The following is an 18,543-nucleotide window of genomic DNA, read 5'->3' as shown; positions in this document are numbered from 1 at the left end:
AAGAACAGCACTACACAATTCAGAAAATTCTCTCTACGCGCGGAAGCTCTCTCCATTCTCTAGTTCAACTTTTGGCGTTTTCAAGCAAGGAAGGAAGAAGCAAGGACTAGGCCGTGAGCATCATCATCCACTCCACCTTGAAGCCGTGCACTTTGAAGCTTGCTTTCAAGTTTCATTCGTTCATCATTCAAGTCATTCATCCATCTCTCCATTCACGGTGTAATTCAACCTTCTTTCTTGTAATCACTTTTGATTCTCCTTGTTTGATTTTGTTGGATGTTGTTCTAGTTAACATTGATGTTTGAACAAGATTTATATTCTGAAATTTTATGATTGAATGAAGATTTCGATTCATACTTTGTGATTCCAAAGTTGCTTATGTGTGATTGTTTAATTAAATTTGCATTAGAGATAACTTTTGTATTTTAATCTTATGTGGTTGCAAACACTTAGGGTTTCGATATGAATGGTGCTAGGTTTAAGAACATGAAATCGACTTTGCGTTTTGTGTAAACTTGAATCAAAGTAGTAAAGGTTTTGTACAAAAATCGAATTTAATTAACGAGGATTGCAATTAGGTGGACTTTTCCATACTAAGTTGTACACTTGAGTTGATAGCCTTTCTTTGAACTTCTTGCGTTAAACATGTGTGATTGACTAGCTTTCTAGGGCTTGAATGCATGTTTGATAGGATTAGTCTTTGTGCTTTCACTTAGATTAATTTAGCATTGAAAAGTAAAATATGGGAATTGTTTGCTTTCTAACAATTTACATGATCAACTCCTTTCACATGACTTGGAAGAACAATGTAGGGTTAATTCGAATTTAATCATGAACTCGGTTTTGATCTTTGTTCTCTCATTCCATTCGTATTTTTATGTTTTTGCATTTTAATTGTTTTGTTAACTTAGTTTTATTTTCGAAAACCAAAACAAAAATTCCCCCTTTTTCGTGTAAAATGTTTATATTTGTAAATATCTTTGTGAATATTATACTTTGTTTTAATTTTAATTGTTTAATTGTTTGACAATGACAGGTGTACCCTCAATCCCCGGAATAGAACGATCCCTATTTGCTTATACTACTAATGATATTTTCAGGGTTAAATTATGCGCTTGCTCAAAGCGTATCATCTTCATCTTCCCGACCACTTTGCCTTCCAATTCTTCAGCTTCTTCGTACCAAACTCCAATGTTGGTGGCTGAAATCAACGGCAGCTTCGGAAGATTCTCAAAGGTCTTTGCTTTTTCTCTGTTGCTGGTAACATCAGGGAGTGAAGGAAAAGGGGGTTTCGAAAGATTGGGCCTTTCATTGGGTTTGAAGTTCTGGGTGGTGTTTCGATTTTGGGGTTTGGAATTCTGGGTGTTCCGGTTCTGGGGTTTTGAGGGTTTAGGCCTCTGTTGGGGTTTTTTGGGGTTGCGGAAATCGACATCGTTAAAGCGGGACCTTGAGAAGTGAGACGAGGCGCTCTTGGTCTTCGACCTCGAGGAAATGCTGACGCCAGCGATCCCAATCCCAGTCAGGCTCCTCCTTGTCGGCCTTGCTAGCAGTAGCGCCTCCTCCTCCTCCTTGAAAATCGAGTCGTTTCATGGCGTTTTTGACGAGGTCCTGGAGCGCAGAGTCCCATCTCCACTGGACTGAGTCGTCGGAGGAGGAGGAGGAAGGGTTCCGGCACCGGCAGAGGGATGAATCGGAAAATCTAGAGGAAGAGGAAGGGTAGAATGGGGTTTTCGAAGCGGAGGTGGGGTAGGATTTGGGGTTGGGAAAGGTAAGGTTGGGAGGAGCTGGGGTTGGAGTAGAGATGGAAGCCATTGAAGAAGAAGAAGAGAGAGAGAGAGAGAGAGAGAGAGAGAGAAGTGTGGGTGGTTGGAAAGTTTGGATGAGAGTGAAAACCAAGAGAGAGAAGATCGATCTGTGGAGAGGGAGAGAGAGAAAAACAGAAAAAATAAATAAAAAAAGAGAGAGAAATTGAAAAAAGAGAGGAAAAAAATAAAAAAAGGATCTTGGGGGTAGAATAGTCATTTTAGACCTGTTTTGGACTTGTTGTGTGAGAATTAGAAAGAATAAGGACTATCCAGTTTAATTTGAAAGGCGAGGGACTAAACTGTTTTTCAGACAAAAGTTTGAGGAGTAACAAGTATTTAATCCTTAATTATTTAAATATTTTTTAGTTTTTTTTTTAATTGCTAGCTCTTTTTTTTCTTTGCAAATATAATGGATAAACTTAGATTTAGGTCAAAAATCATAATCATAATAGGATTTATTTTGTTTTCCCTCACCAATATGCGTTTAACATATATATCATACATTTTTCTGTCACATGATCTTACTATTTTTAATTCTTATTAAATATATATGAAAGCTTTAATGAGTATGTAGTGAAATTGGAAAATGAAAATAGATGAGGAAAATAATAAATAATACAATCTAATATTATTGAATTGGAAAGTCTACATAAAATAAATATAATATTTTTTTTGGTATAATTATTGTCCTTAATAGTCATTTTATAGTAGGTTATATATGTAATTTAATAATTGATAATAGAGTGAGGTCAAGTGAGCAGATTTGGAGGTCTTAATAGAAACACTCTTTCCATTATGATTTCAGTTGTGTATAATACAAATTCAAACTTACACATTACTATTTCTATTTCTGTCACACTTTTGGAGGGTGAGTCATTATGTTTGATTTTTGGAAAATTCTTCTATGCATTGGCGGTGCAAATGAACCAGCAAATCCAGCAAATCTCAGTCATTGATATTTACATGCAACTTTTTTTTAATAACAAAAAAATATACTTAATGTTTATTCAACGGCCTAATTCTGTTGGTGCAACTGCACGTCAGTGCACTCAATACTATCTATTTATTTATATCCAAACTATTTCTCTATGAGTGTATTCAGACTGCCATTGTATTTATGTCATGATCTATCGAGATTGTCAGCTCGGTTTTGGTGGGACCGCAAGAGAGGTAAAAAGGGTATGCACTGGTTGAGGTGGAGTTCTCTTTGCCGAAATAAAAAGAATGGAGGTCTGGGTTTTAGAGACTTTATGGAGTTTAATCAGGCTTTGCTTGCCAAGTAGTGTTGGAGATTGCTTTCTTCGCTGGATTTACTGGTTTCTCAGATTTACAAGTGCAGATATTATACTCAATCTTCTTTTTTAGAAGTAAGGGTTGGGAGATCTTGTTCATTGATATGGAGTCACTACCATGGGGGGGGGGAGGGGGGGGGGGGGGGGGGACAATTTTTGCTTTCTGGCTTGAGGTGGAGGGTTGGTGATGGTACTTCTATTATGATCTACCATGATACATAGGTGCCAATCCCATACTCTTTCAAAATCATGTCTCCTCTAAATCTGCTTTTTAATCGCCCTGTCTCTGATTTAATTTCAAATGGTTCTTGGCACTTAGGACTAATTTCAGAGTCTTTTTGGGAGTCAAAGGTGGCAACTATCTGTTCCATTCCATTGCCTATTACACCTTGTTCAGATAAACTAATCTAGTACTATACAAGAGAAGGACCTTATACTGTGAAGAGTGGTTACCAGCTTGCTCAAACTTTGAGGGTCCGAGGTGAAGGACAAGAGGGAAGATCTTCTAATCATGTAGATTTGGTTAGGCAGGTTATGTGGAGCCAACAACTTTGTTGCTACACCATAGACATCTTCTTGTTTCTTCAGCTTGTTCTAGGTGCCAAGGAGAGGAGGAGACTATTCTACATGCCCTTTGGTCTTGTCCAAAGGCTAAGGAGGTTTGGAAGCTTACTCCTTTCAAGAGTACAGTGGGCAGCGGACATTTTGGGACTTTCACAGACCTGTTCAGATTTACAACATCAGTTCTTACTTTGAATGAATTGGGTTTGGCGATTCTAATATGTAAAAGATTTGGTAGGCTCGCAATGATGCAATTTTCAACCACAAACTAGTCAGTCCTCACTTTCTTTATGCTGAGGCTCTTCATTTGCAGCATGATTTTCTGGAGAAACAGCTACAATCTGGCTACCCCTGCTAATAGACCGGCCTACTGCTTAGGTTAGATGGACACGACCTTCTTTTCCTTTTTCTGAAATTGAATGTGGATGGTGCTGTAAATGATGTACTTGGTTTAAGAGGATTAGGATCAGTCCTCCATAATGAAAATGGTGATTTAATGATTACAGTTTCAAAAGGGATAAAGGATGGTTTTTCTGTAAAAGCTATAGAACTATAGGCAGCAATATTGGGCATTCAGACTATTATCCAAGAATGTTTTAAATCGACACAAATGATTCTGGAAATGGATGCTTTAGGAGTGATTAATGATTTGAATGCAGCAGATATAAATTGGTCGGTTGAAGATGCTTTAGTTGAGGAAGTGCAAAATCTCTTCCACTTTTTCTCTTCAGTTATATGTACCATTTTTTTTTTTTTTTTTGAGAATATTCAGTTATATGTACCCTAGGAGATGTAATCAGACAACACATACTTTAATTAAAAATGCGCTTTTCAATGTACTTAGTTACCCAATCTAGATATTAATGCAATTCATATTTAAAAAAAAAAAAGTACGAATTGTTAATCACATAGGGTTTCAAAAAGCGGGTTCTTCAAATCTCAAAGGAAAAGTACCAATGACTGATCGAGCAGAGCATAAGCCCCACACGTGCGAAAGCCCGCCAACCCCGAACATGACAGAATCCAAACCCAAAGCCCTTTCCTAATCTTTCTTCAAATTCAAATTCCCAAACGAAATCTCCCAAATCTTGGAAAACTGAAATTAGGGCTTCTCGATTCCAAAGAGGGAGTCGAGTCCAGTTTTCATTGTTGCATAGAAAACCAACAATGAATTCGGGCGACCTGAACAAGGTGTGGGAGATCAGAGCGCTGAAAAGAAAGGATCGGCAGGAGGAAGCCAGCAAGATGCTAGACAAAATCGCCAAACAGGTCCAGCCCATTATGCGCAAACACAAATGGCGTGTCAAGCTTCTCTCTGAGATGTGGTACTTTCATCTTCTCATTGTTTTCTTGCTCTCTTTGGTTGCCCATGTCATCTGTTTTTTCGTATCGGATTTTGGAGTTGAATACCACACTTACAATCAATCAAGTATGTCCATTGCTCACATTGGTCTCAATTTAATCCAATTCCTCTTGGGTTTGCTTGCTTGTTTGTTTGTTTGTTTACATAATAGCTTAATCTTGAGGTGTAGTTGCTTTATTTTCGCGTTAATTTGATCAGTCATAGAGAGGCCTTAATGCTAGTAACCATTTTTTGTTGAAGAATCTCATGCTTTTCTTTTCCTGTGGAAATGTTAAATTTTGCTGCTCCTTTTCTTCTCTGCTGTCTTGAGAGTTTTTAATTTTTTTTTTTTTTTTGGATGGATGAGGGATTAAAAAGCTCAACCCAACAAACAAGAATTACATCTTATAATCCTTCCTATAACTAGGAGTATCGGGAAGGGTTGAATAATATGTTGGGAGGGGGTTAGCCGCATACCCAAATCACCATCAAGATTGCATCTTTCTGTATATATGCACAACGCTGCACTCAGAGAAGGAAGCTTAAGAACTCATAATGGACTTCGAGGGGTGAAACTCATCAAGACCCTGCTTAAGAATATTGACCATAATCAGAATCACATTCAACAGCCAACCTATGAATTTTAAGTTTAGCAGCCATTTTAAAACCCAATAGAAGACCCCGGGCTTCAGCTTCAACCATTTCCCCCAATGCCAATGTAGTTAGAGAATCCCTCAATCCACACACCAGAATAGTCTCTGACCAATCCACTGGCTCCGATTCTGCCATTTTGCTAATTCCTGACCCCATTGACATTTAGCTTGAACCACGCCACATCAGGCTTAGAACCCTATTTCATTCTTTCTAGAACTCTGAGCAACATGCCAAGCAGTTGGATTATCAATGATCATTTTGACAGGCTGAAAGGGAACTGAAAGCTATCATCAAAAACAGTATTATTCCTCCATTTCCATGAGTACCAACATGTGAATACGATGACGGAACTCCACTTTAAGCCTCCATACCAGCTCTCCATGCAGTGAGCTTTGGCATTTATCTAACCAGCCCAATTAAGAGTAAGGGACGTAAGATTGGAGTTGGAGCTAATACTTGCTTCCAAATAAGCAAGGCTCTGGGACAACCTCTTAGTAGATGCAATGTAGGTTCCTGATGTTGCCTGCAAACAGGGCAAAAATCATCACTGGAGAGCCTGCATTTCACTCTCTCTGTATATCATAAGAATCTCCCCATTATATAAAAGCCCAAAAAAAATAAAGTTTTTTATTCGGAGGGATAGGCAACTTCAATATGAATTTCCAAGCAACCGTGGAAAAATCTTGAAATTGAATAACATTGGTTAAGCAGAAGACACTGAGAACCTCCCATTAGCGGGTACCGACCCAGATAGCTGATTACTCCCACTACCAGCCATACCAGCAGGGATTTTAGTAATTGCAGCAACAGTATTGTCATCAAACAAGTCCTTCTAGGTTACCTGCAATTTTTTTATTTTTTTATTTTGGAGAGAATGATATGAAACTGTATATGAATGTGTCGTCAATAATGTATTCTGTTTTTGGTAGTGTTCTTTCTTTTTGGCTTCTAAGGCTGGAAATTGTTTGTTCATATTGCAGTCCAAGCAATCCTTTCTCTTCTTGGACTTGGATTCGTGGTATTCTTAACATGATTGAAATGATGGAATACAATCGACTATGTCAATTGCCCACATTGGTCTTAATTTGGTCCAATTTATTTTGAGGTTGTTGGTTTAATAGCTTAATCTGTATGTAGTTACTTATAGCTGTGTTTAATTTGATCAGTCATCAGAATCTTATGCTAGTAATGTCTTTTTCCCGTTGAAATGTTAACTTCTGCTGCTCTTGTGCCATCTTCAGAATATTATTCCTTGTATGCAATGTGTTGATTTGCCAGATAATGATATGGACCATTAAGTTAACTTTGTATGAATCTTTCACCAATAGTGTCTTTTATTTTTGGGAATGTTGTCTTCTTTGCTTTGGCTATAAGAGATGAAACCCATTGATGATATTGCAGCCCAACCAATCCTTCTCTTCTCGGGTTGAATGTGAACCGCGGTGTGCATGTGAAGCTGAGGCTGCGTAGGCCGAATAGGGATTTGGATTTCTATCCCTTTGATCAAGTTCTTGATACAATGCTTCACGAGCTTTGCCACAATGTTCACGGTCCTCACGATTCCAAATTCTACAAGCTATGGGATGAACTTAGGAAGGTGTTTTTGAGTTCACTACTCTTCATTAGTTTGTGTTTAGTGTTTACATTGGAGTGTTGGATTTATTAAACTTTTGTGTTTAACAGGAATGCGAGGAACTGATGACAAAGGGTGTAACTGGCACTGCGGAGGGGTTTGATCTTCCAGGGAGGCGTTTGGGAAGTGTTACACGTCAACCCCCTCTTTCATCTCTCGGCAAAACTGCACTTGCTGCTGCAGAAAAGAGAGCGGTTTTGGGATCTTTGATGCCATCTGGACCTAAGCGTCTTGGTGGTGATAGCTCTATGATGGCTGCACTTAGTCCGGTGCAAGCTGCTGCAATGGCTGCCGAGAGAAGATTGCAGGATGATATCTGGTGTGGTTCAGCATTTGCTGGAGCTTCTGAGGATGGAGAATGCAACTCTGGTACATCAGAGGACTGTGAAAACATAGGTGCAAGTGCAGGAAGTTCAAGGCTTCACAATGGTGCAAAAGTACAATCCTCAGATACATTACCACAAAAAAGAAGTCGCATACCTAATAAGAACACTTCTTCTCGATCATCCAAAGTCCATTTAGGATCTGAGTTTGTAGATCTATCCAACGACGACTCTGTATCTGGTTCTGACATGAGATCTCAGAAAAGAAGTCGTGAATCAGAAACCAGTTCATTCCCTCTATCCAATCGTCATCTAGAATCTAGTTTTGTGGATTTGTTGGGTATTTCAACCTCTGGGTCCGAACCTAATAATGATGGAACACATAATCTTGAAGAATCTGCTATGTGGCAGTGTGGAACATGCACTTTGTTAAATCCGGTAAGTGTATCTACTCCTAGCTGACTCCTTATAGCTACTATAGTGGACCTCAATTTATATGAAGTTCATTTGCAAGGGTTTTACTTCCTTTTGGATACACTTTTTATGTAATGCATTATATTTCTGAAAATTTTCTTCCTTAAATGTTACACAATCTCTCCTCTACGTTTTTAATGTTCCAAACTTGTACTAATATAATTGTTTTGCATCTGATGATGGGAATACTGCAGCCAATAGCTCCAGTATGCGAGCTTTGTAGCACACAGAGACCAAAAGATGTTGGTACAAGTTACAAAATCTGGTCATGTAAATTCTGCACTTTGGAAAACAGTATGAAGTTGGAGAAATGCTCAGCATGCGGACAGTGGAGATACTCGCATGGTCCACCAATTGCAACCCAACCACCAAATCTGGGCACTTGAGAGGCACAACAACTATAAATGACTAGGCCTTCAACTTCTTGGTAATTTTGAAACAGATTGCCATTCTTTTGGCAGTGTCATTTAAGTTGTTAAAAACATGTTATTTGCTATCTTATAATGGTAAGCTTCTTTGCATCAATTCTGATGTTTGTTTAGATTGCATGTGAAGATTATGTTTTACATCTTAGCTAAGCAGACGTTCCCAAAGAACCAAAAAAAAAAAAAAACAAAAAATAACAATAACAATAAATAAATTTTAGCTTAAGTAGAGGTAAGAAGGTGAATTATTATGCATACAGTGGCAGCTTAAAGTGTAGAGGTAAGAAGGTGAATTAGGGTGCATTTTAACAATAACAATAAATAAATTTTAGCTTAAGTAGAGGTAAGAAGGTGAATTATTATGCATACACTGGCAGCTTAAAGTGTAGAGGTAAGAAGGTGAATAAATTTTAGCTTAAGTAGAGGTAAGAAGGTGAATTATTATGCATACAGTTGCAGCTTAAAGTGTAGAGGTAAGAAGGTGAATTAGGGTGCATTTTATTGTCAACGGGGTTGGATACTCAAGGGGTGGTGCTTCATGTTGGGAGCAAATTATACAATATGTATATGGTCAACTCTACAAGTCATCAATAGCTGTTAGAACTGATGGTGTACCACTGAATCACCTTTGAGTTCAAGCTTAATTCTGCTGAAGCTGAAATACTCTTAGTTTAGTTTCATCAAATGGATTAAATATGATCTAGTCCTAACCCACGGGGAGAGGGGGAAAATAGAGAAATAAACAACATCAAGGATTCAATTGGCAAAAGTTGCCTTCCGAAAATCAACAACAACGGCTTATCATCTCAGCCTAGGATCAGAGAAGAGTTCTTTGTTTGTCATATGGTGTTGTTAGATACAAAATCCATTTGTGAACTCAAAGGAGTTTACATAATTGTAAGAATGCAATGAGCAGAAAATATCATGTTGCAGTTCCTAAACCCTATATGGAGCACAAAAATGTGGTCTATTTAGCATTGTCCTTTTCTCAGAACACGCCACATTTCCCAAACCACACTTAAACCACATAGTCGATGGAATGGGGACTTTATCCAATATTGCAGGTTGGCAGTGGTAATGGGGAGTGTTGCTTCTGAACGAGGTTCCTACACCTGTTTAGTTTATCTAACAAACATGGCAGATGGACAGAGTGGTAGCCTCATGTGCTGTTACTTAGGTTTCAGGAGAAATATGTCTGATACTGAGTTGAGGAATGGTGTTCGTTGTTAAGTTTGCTGGGAAGTGTTCCACTAACTGCTACTACAAACTACCGTTCTTACCTTTGGTCTCTTTGTAAAAATAATAATCGTTTCCCAGAAGCAAAATGATTTGAGAAGCTAGGGTCTTTGCATGCATGCAATGGTTTCAAAAAAGACGACATTGTTTCTCTCCTCTCTAGTGCATCATCACATGCAAGAAATATATGAGGAGTCTTCAAATCATATTTCTTCATTTTTTTAGTTACTTTGAAGTTGTGGCTGAATCTGAGTTTGGAGTGAGTTGGATAATTCCTTAGGGATTGTTATTCTTTGCTGTGTGCAAGGACAAAGTGGTTCTCCATGGTGGAAAGGATGCTAAAACTTTTGTTGGGGGGGGGGCTGGGGGATCTAGTGTGCTAGCCATTCTCTGGGTGATCTTGATGAAAGAAATAGTAAATACCTGATCTTCTAAGTTAAATATACCATTATTCGATGTGAGATGATGAATCCACGAAGTCCTTTAGTGTTGTAGGAATTAGGGTTTGAGTGAAGAAAAATAGAGCATGGTAATCCACAAATATGATGTGCCATGGGAAATAAAAGATGTTACTGATGGTTCTATATATTGGAATTCCACTCTATGTAATCATTTTATTTCTTTTTTAGTACACTCTAGTTGCAATTAATGATATTTCTGATTTTCTTTTTCTCTTGATGTTTTACAGTCTCCTCTGTGCTCTTAATGTTCCAGACTTGTAATACTTGCTTTGGCTGTGAACAATAGAAGCAATTTTGTCCAGTATACGAGGTTTTGTAGCACACAGAAACCAAAAGATGTTGGTACAAGCTACAAAATTGGGGTCTTTGTTGGAAAACATTGTGAAGTTTTTATGCTCAGCATGTGGTCACTGGAGATATGAGATGGTGCAACAAAAGCAACCTGAGCACCAAAGCTGAGCACTTGAGAGGTACAGTGTGAAGTTGGATATATGCTCAGCATGTGGTCACTGGAGATATGAGATGGTGCAACAATAGCAACCCCAGCACCAAAGCTGGGCACCTGAGAGCCACCGTGCTATAAATGAGTAGGCCTTGCAACATCTTGTTGATTCTGAAACCAATAATCTGATAAATTTTCTCTTTGGTGCCAACATTTTTCTTAACTTGTTATCAGCTATCTATATATTTTTCTTACTTGTTTAGACTTATTGTTGGCATGAGGTAGATTTTGGTATAGATTGAATATTTGTAAGCTATGAGTTACCTCCAGCAAATGTCTCTCCCACTGTGAAAATCTTCAAGTATTATGCATGCATATTGGCAGCTTAAATGGAAGAGGTAAGAGCGAAAAGTAGGTTCTCGATATTATTGTAAGCGTGGTGTAATTTTCAAGTGGTTGACCTTCAAGTTGGAGCTAAAACATATGGTTTATGCATCATACGGCCTTGAACACGTACGGGTTGAAGGTTCTCATCAAGCAGAAAAAACTTGTTTGCTCAAAAATCGTCTCAGTCACTAGTCGTACAGCTGAGAGTTTCTTAATTGGCTTACAATTACACTTCTAATAATAAACACAATCCTCAATTTCTGGAGCCGCCCTACTCCCCAAATCACAACATCTCCAATTAAACAAATACAAGTCTCAACTTGAAGACATTAATCTCAATCCCAGAGGTTATTAGACCAATCTAACAGTGGAAAAGGAAATCAGGATACAAATAGGTTAAATAAGAAGCCTACAATATAAAATACAACCGTGGCTGATGCTATCCCTCGATTCCTACTATGCCGAACCAGCTAATCTACAGACTGGACATTTGAAACCAAAAGGCCCAGGGAAAAGTAATTGAAAAACATTAACGTGAGTGGACGAAAATAAATAATCGAAAATTAGAATGAAAAACAATAACTTAATAATTTCCCACTTTTACAATCATAAAATCAATTATGCACTCCAGAGTTTAAGAAAATGTTTCGGAAAACAATTAGCTCAATAATAACTTACTAGCCCTGCTAGTCATAGACAACAAAGTATGAAAACCGAAAACTCCGATAACTCATAAATTGGGATCAGCCCCACTGATCAAGTAAAATCGGACTAGCCCCGCTAGTCAAGTAAGAGTAGAGTATGGAAAAGAAGCGATCACTATACTATAAAGAGAGCCTCCCAGGCTCTATGCTCAACTGCAACTCACAAACACAAAGTAAGTGATCGAGGAGGACGCCTAAACAAAACTCTCGATTGCAACCCACGTGAGGAGGAGACTAAATAAAACAACCCAAGTATGGTGAGGAAAAAACATTGAAAAAATAGAAAATCCATAGAGCTTCCTCAAAATCTCGCAATATATAATAATCGCAAGAAAAGCTCGAGTATGATTCCCAACCGTACTCGGAAAACCTCGCAACAATATTCCAAACTCGAGAGACATAAAATAAATCAATGCGATTAATAATCTCAAAAAGATTCCTCGAATCAATAAACAAATAGGCACTAAAGTAAATTCATAAATTGATTGATAAACATGTTTCGGAAAATTTATTGGAAGCTCAATATCAAAATCAAATCGTAAAGCAAATCCATTCCCGAAATCAAACCATGTAATAAATCACATTTCGGAACCGAAAGACAAATTAATAAACCCAAACCCAAATGTTATATTCCGAAATCAAGATTATATTCTCAAATAAATAAAACGATTATTTAAGAAACATTATTGCATGCATAATATTTAAAAATAAAATGTCCACTCACTGTATACAGCTAACATGGCCAAGCGTATGAATCCTTGTTGAGCGATGGGTCAGTACCTTGCTCTGTACAAAATTATAATTTGTAAACGACGATTCAAAAATTAAATATGATTCCAAAACGAAACCTGAAAACCCCTCGCACAAGTAACTCATCGATCATCTAAAATCACATCAGAATCAACCCAAACTTCAAAGGTTTCGCCAACTCAATTATTTTAACATCTTAGTGAAAAAAGAAGACGATCTAACAGTCGGATATCCTCGAATCACAACCCGAAAATCCAAAAATTTGAAAAAATTCTGATCGATACCAAACTTCCTCTGATTTCCACCAAAATTATACCTACAGATTCTACATGTTATAAGGAACCCAACCTACCAAATTAGGAGGCCGAATCAGCCCCACGCGCCACTAGATTCGGCGGCCCGTGAGTCAACCCCTGTATCGAGTCACACCACCTATGCCAAGATCTTCAAAACAACAAGCCCAACAACTTTTATAGCAACAACAAAGTCCAAAAATGCCTAGAATTGCCGAAAATTACCTCAAAATTTTGGGAAGAAAACCTAGAACTTCAACTCTTTGATTTGGCCTCCCACGCTTCAAATTAGATCAAGAGGCTTGTATAGCTAGGAAGAGGATAAGGGCAGCTCCAAAACCCAACCGGTGGTGCAACCGAAGGTGGCCGAAAAACGAAGAACTGACCGGAAGAACAAAACGGGTCGAATGAGATTTTTAAAAGCTTTGATTTGTCGTTTTAGGCTTGATTTTAGGTAAAGCAATGCTGGAAAGCGAAAGAGGAGGAAGAGACTCCCTAGAAGACGCCGGTGCGGCTGCCTGGAATGGCCAGAAGGCGGCGAAATGGTCGGGTCAAGCTTCCAGGTCGGGTCGGGTCTTCTGGTAATTTGTCTTTTTACCAAAGTAATTTCTCCTTTTATAGAAACCTTCCCCGAAATAGTAATTCCCTCATTTTTGACCATAACTTCTTCATACAAACTCTGATTTAAGTGTGCCATGTGTCCACAGACTCAGTTTAATGTTCTCTACAACTTTTGTAAAGAAAATGTTCTCAAATGATCCTTCATAAGTTTCACTCTTCCTTGGAAGTAGGTCATTCGAGATATATACGCACCCTTGTGCAACTGTCTCAAAGCTTTAGGTGGCCTGGAATGCGCAAAGATGTCAAAGCCTTCATCTCTAGCTGCGATCAGTCTCAACGTTAGAACTATGAGACCATTCACCCTCCTGGCCTGCTCCAACCACTCCCAATTCCAGAAGAGGTGTTCTAGGACATCTCCATGGATTTTGTCGATGAGCTTCCCAATTCACAAGTTATGAATGCTATCTTAGTGGTCATCGACATATTATCCAAGTATCAGCACTTTATTCCGATCACCTGCCCATACATTGCTTCCCAAATTACAGTGTGTTCACCAAAGAAGTCTTCAAGCTTTACGGTATGCCCCGGTCAATTGTCTCTGATCGAGATCTCATCTTCCTCAACCATTTTTTGGGAGGCATTCTTCAAGTTACAAGGCATGAAATTGTGTTGGAGCTCTGCGTATCACCCTTAGTCTGATGGCCAGACAGAGGTGGTGAACAGGTTCCTTGAAGACTATCTGTGCTACTTTTCCTACTAGGAAAAGAAATTCTCCAGTTGAAGTAGGAATCCTAAGCTCCCATGCAGAGTTCCCTAGTTTGATGGCTAGAGAGAGGTGGTGAACAGGTCCCTTGAACACTATCTACACTGCTTTGTTGCTGACAAGCCTTCTTTTTGGAATAGATTACTACACTGGGTGGAGTGGTGGTACAACACCTCCTACCACTCCACCATCAAGATGACTCCTTTCCAAGCCTTTTATGGCATCCCTCAGCCCATAATCCACCGCTACCTCCCTGGTACAACTTTGGTGCATGCAATCGATACCGCACTCCAATCTCATGATTAACTGCTGCAATCTCTCAAGCAGCATATGCTCCAAGCCCAGAATAGAATGAAATTGACCAGCGATAAGAATCTCACCGAGCGCGAGTTTGGAATTGGCAGTTGGGTGTTTCTAAAACTACACCCTTATCGTCAACGCTATTTGGTTACGCGGTCTTCGCATAAGCTTTCACCGCGATTCTACTGGCCCTTTCAAGGTCACAGAAAGGATTGGGAATGTCGCCTACAGATTGGACCTGCCTCCTCCTTTTTTTTTTTTTTAAAGAGGATTAAAGGATTTCACTCCTACCCCCATGGTGACTCGAACCCATAACCAAAATACACCCAGTCTTCCATGTTTCCCTCTTGAAGCTGCGCATTGGAGACTGTGAACCAACCTCTCAAACTCCGCCTCACTTCAATGACCAAGGAGAAATCATCTGGACTCCAGCCAAAATCCTCAACATAACTTTTGTACAGAAGAAAGGGAGATCAGTCACTAATGGACTGGACTGCCGATAGATGATGCTAGTTGGGAAAATCCGAAAATGCACAGTCCATCATGGCCCGTTTCCCTCACTTCGGCAGCCGTGGGCGGCCTGCTACTTAAGGGGGCCGGACTAAATTTTGAATTCAATTACTTATAATTTCTATTATTGTTTTGGCTCCAAAAGATGATAAATGACCCATTACCTTTCTAGATCATTGAAAATTGAATCGAGGGACTAGTAGTGAGTAGTGACAGAGTGCGAAAGAATTCGGCGATGGCCGAGTCGACTCAGCTCCAGCTTCAACTTGAGCAAGTCGCGACGATTCTTGGCCCCGACCCCCTCGCCTCTTTCAAAACCCTAATCTCCTACCTCCTCTCCCCCTCCTATTTTGAAAGCCTAATCTCCTCCTCCCTCTTCTCCTCCAATTCCGAGCAGCGATCCCGGGCCGAGGTCGTCTATAACCTCTGCAAAAAGTACGATCCCGACTCGCTCTCCCTCACACTCGCTCACCTCCTCCAATTCTCGCCGGCGCCGGACTCCCGATTTATCTCCGCCGTCCTCCTCCGCAATCAAATCCGCCTCTGGCCAAGCCTCTCGGAGAACACAAAATCCACGATCAAATCCGCTCTATTGTTCTCCATTCAACGACAGGACAACACGAAATTGATTTCAGGCAACCTCTGCGACGCCGTTTCTGCGCTCGCCGCCGGGATCTTGCCGGAAAACGGCTGGCCGGAGCTCTTGCCCTTTCTGTTCGCATCCGTTTCCGCGGATTCGTTGCCACCGATACTTCAGGAATCGGCAGCGTTCTTGATATTCGCGCAGCTCTCGCCGCACTTATTGCCGTATATAAACGAATTGCGCGCGGTCTTCTTGTCCTGCTTGAGCTCCTCGTCCAGGTCAAACGACGTTAAAGTAGCTGCGTTTAATGCGGTGGTCAATTTCATTCGGTGTTTGCCCAGCTCTGAAGATCCGGATATGTTTCACGACGTCTTGATAGAAATGATGAGAACCGTGATGGGGGAATTGAACAAAAAGAACGAGGCCACGGCGCAGGAGGCGATCAAGTTGTTCATTGAATTGGCCGGGACCCATCCGACATTGCTCAGCCGCAGGGGGCAGATCGTCCGAGCTATGCTGCAGATTGCTGAAGCCATAGAAGTGTTGGAACAAGGCACGAGGCACTTGGCCATAGAGTTTGTGATCACTTTGGCCGAGGCAGGAGAGCAGGCGCCATGGATAATGAGGAATTCAGTGCAGTTTGTTGGTCTGTTGTTTTCCATTTTGATGAGGATGGTTTCGGATGTTGAGGATGATCCCCTGTGGCATAAGGCTGAGACTGATGATGAGTATGCGGGTGTAAGTGCTGATTACCGTGTTGGGAATGAGTGTTTGCATAGGCTTGCCATTGCGTTGGGCGGCAATGACATTGTTCCTGTTGCGTTGAAGGAGTTACATGCCTGTTTTGCTTCCAATGAGTGGAAGAAGCACAATGCTGCACTGGTTGCCCTTGCTCAAATTTCTGAGGGTTGTTCAAAGGTATAAATTCTGCAGTAATTTTGGCATTGATATCCTGCATCGTCTGCACAGCTAACTTATTGTCACTGGCTATATAATTTTTGTTTGTTGGTGAGTGGAGCTAGGAATAGTTGCTAGTTAGTGAACTCCACTTAGCCATGCCTCATAATTGGAAACACAAGCACCATCAAAATGCATGGTTTCATAGTCCTAAAGATAGATAATGGACAGTTGACCGAAATGGACATCTTCCCAAATCCCATGTATTAATTGCTCTACAATAAAGTAGGGGCTCTGCTAATAAGACCCCATGGTTTTTGACATTTTCAAAATATATTATTGTTTGAATATAAGTAGGAGATATAATGGGGAAGTAGTCATGTGAGTTCTTTCAATAATTTTCTGGTATGAGATGATTGTCTTGTATGAGATGCACGCACACTCGTATTACGATTCTTGATGCAGTTTCCAAGTGGTCTCTTACTCACTTCTATATCAACAATGTGAAAAGTTCAGCGCAGCAAAGTATTTATTTTTTTTATGCATCATACCACCTGTTGCTGTGAAATGTATTCAAGTTATCTTATTGTTTATCTTTTCGTTTTTCTATTCGCTGCAGGTAATGATAAAAGATTTGGAGCAAGTGGTGGCAATGGTTTTGAACTCCTTTGAACATTCACATATTCGGGTAAGGTGGTCAGCGATTAATGCAGTTGGCCAGTTGTCTACTTATTTGGCCCCAGACCTGCAAGTTCAATATCATCAACAGGTGTTTTCTGCACTGAATGCCACTATATGTGGTTTGCAGAATCGTCGTCTGCTGGTAAGTTAATGTCTGACAAGATTGTTTAATCCTAATCGGGAATTTTTTACTGGTGATGATTTTGCTTCTTGCCATGCTAGTTTCTATGAAGTAATGAGAATCTGAAAGTTCACTTTTGAGTAAAGAAATTGACAGCTTTTTGTGTTAGACAACATTGGTTTTTGTACTTGGGAATTGTGTGGCTCTGGAGGATATTGAATATGCTGGCATGTTCTTTATTTGGCTCATTTGCGGAGTTCTTTTTGTCAGACATGCTCATTGTCAAGACCATGTTATTTGAAGGAAGCTTGTCCTTTTCTTTTGCTAGGAAATCAATGGCTAATAATTGTTACTTCATGTAATTTGATATCTGCAGGCACATGCTGCTTCAGCACTGCGAAAATTCATTGAGAAATGTGCTAGGGATATCTTGCCACCTTATTTGGATGAAGTGGTTTCCCAATTGGTTGTACTTTTGTAGGTAATTGCTTATATAAACTGTACCACATTGATGATGCAGGACTTGCATGTTCTTTTGAAGTACTATTTTACATGTCTCAACTTTTATGTCTTATGCAGAGTGAGATACAAATGGTGCATGTAGAAGCATTGACTGCTTTGGCATCAGTTGTTGTTTCATTTCCGGTATTTTTCTCTATAATGTGTTCTTCTAGTTCAATTTTTGTGTTCTGGATGATTCAATTGGATGGTAATGGGATCTGTAGGACCAATTCCAAAAATACTATGAAGATGTCATGATTCCCCTGAGAGTTATATTGTTGGATGCCACTAATAACCCGGTTTGGTCAAATGAAGGCTCGTGCTGAAGGTGGCAAATGATGCATATGGGTTTAGAGCATCACCATTGAAAAATGACGGTAGCATTGAAAAATGACGGTAGCATTATAACATTGACAATAGCTTTATATAACTATTGTAATAGATTTTCACAACTATGATAGTGGCTCTTTATATAGTTATATTATTGTTGAACCCTGCATACGTTTTGTAACATTGAATATGTTTTTTTTTCTCGATTCCAGTAGCATTTTTATTTTATTTTATTTGTATCCTTTATATTTCCATAGTTTTCTTATTCTCTGAGAATAGCTTTCTCAGTCTCTGAAAGTAGCTTTTGTTATACTTGATTATTGCTTTTGGAGTTGATGAGAGTAAGGCCCAGTTTGGGATTGATTCCCAACCTGCTTTTGAGCCTAAAAGTGATTTTGGGCCTAAATTTACCAAACACCATGTATGTCCTAAAGCTGATTTTGACGGAATCAATTCTCCGAAAAGCTAGTTTCTGAGAAGCAGCAAATTGCTGCTTTGCAAAATTGCTTCTGCG

At 39.5% G+C, this 18,543-nt stretch overlaps 2 protein-coding genes across 6 annotated transcripts; both read left to right on the top strand.

The window, feature by feature from the left end:
* The first annotated feature begins 4,604 nt into the window (after positions 1-4,604).
* On the top strand, positions 4,605-11,073 carry LOC133732419 (uncharacterized). 2 transcript variants are annotated; one of them, XM_062159960.1, is made up of 5 exons: positions 4,605-4,983; positions 7,056-7,251; positions 7,338-8,048; positions 8,279-8,511; positions 10,460-11,073. In XM_062159960.1, the coding sequence occupies exons 1-4, from the start codon at positions 4,826-4,828 to the stop codon at positions 8,468-8,470; spliced, it is 1,257 nt and encodes a 418-aa protein (XP_062015944.1). In that variant the 5' UTR covers positions 4,605-4,825; the 3' UTR covers positions 8,471-8,511; positions 10,460-11,073. The 2 variants fall into 2 exon arrangements, with proteins under 2 accessions (XP_062015944.1, XP_062015942.1); XM_062159958.1 differs by having other exon boundaries at positions 10,434-11,073.
* A 3,823-nt stretch (positions 11,074-14,896) lies between these two features.
* LOC133733300 (uncharacterized) lies at positions 14,897-18,235 on the top strand. 4 transcript variants are annotated; one of them, XR_009857609.1, is made up of 5 exons: positions 14,897-16,417; positions 17,016-17,084; positions 17,575-17,679; positions 17,778-17,843; positions 17,924-18,235. XR_009857609.1 is itself a non-coding variant. In XM_062160945.1 (4 exons), the coding sequence occupies exons 1-3, from the start codon at positions 15,152-15,154 to the stop codon at positions 17,677-17,679; spliced, it is 1,575 nt and encodes a 524-aa protein (XP_062016929.1). In that variant the 5' UTR covers positions 14,905-15,151; the 3' UTR covers positions 17,778-18,235. The 4 variants fall into 4 exon arrangements, 1 of the variants encoding a protein (XP_062016929.1); XR_009857608.1 differs by having other exon boundaries at positions 14,904-16,417; positions 17,016-17,219; positions 17,949-18,235; XR_009857607.1 differs by having other exon boundaries at positions 14,905-16,417; positions 17,016-17,219.
* The last annotated feature ends 308 nt before the right edge of the window (positions 18,236-18,543 follow it).

The sequence above is a fragment of the Rosa rugosa genome, chromosome 2, assembly GCF_958449725.1.
Source record: "Rosa rugosa chromosome 2, drRosRugo1.1, whole genome shotgun sequence".
NCBI classification, from domain to species: domain Eukaryota; kingdom Viridiplantae; phylum Streptophyta; class Magnoliopsida; order Rosales; family Rosaceae; genus Rosa; species Rosa rugosa.
Note: the sequence above shows the minus strand (reverse complement) of the source record. Positions and strands in the feature narration are given on the sequence as shown.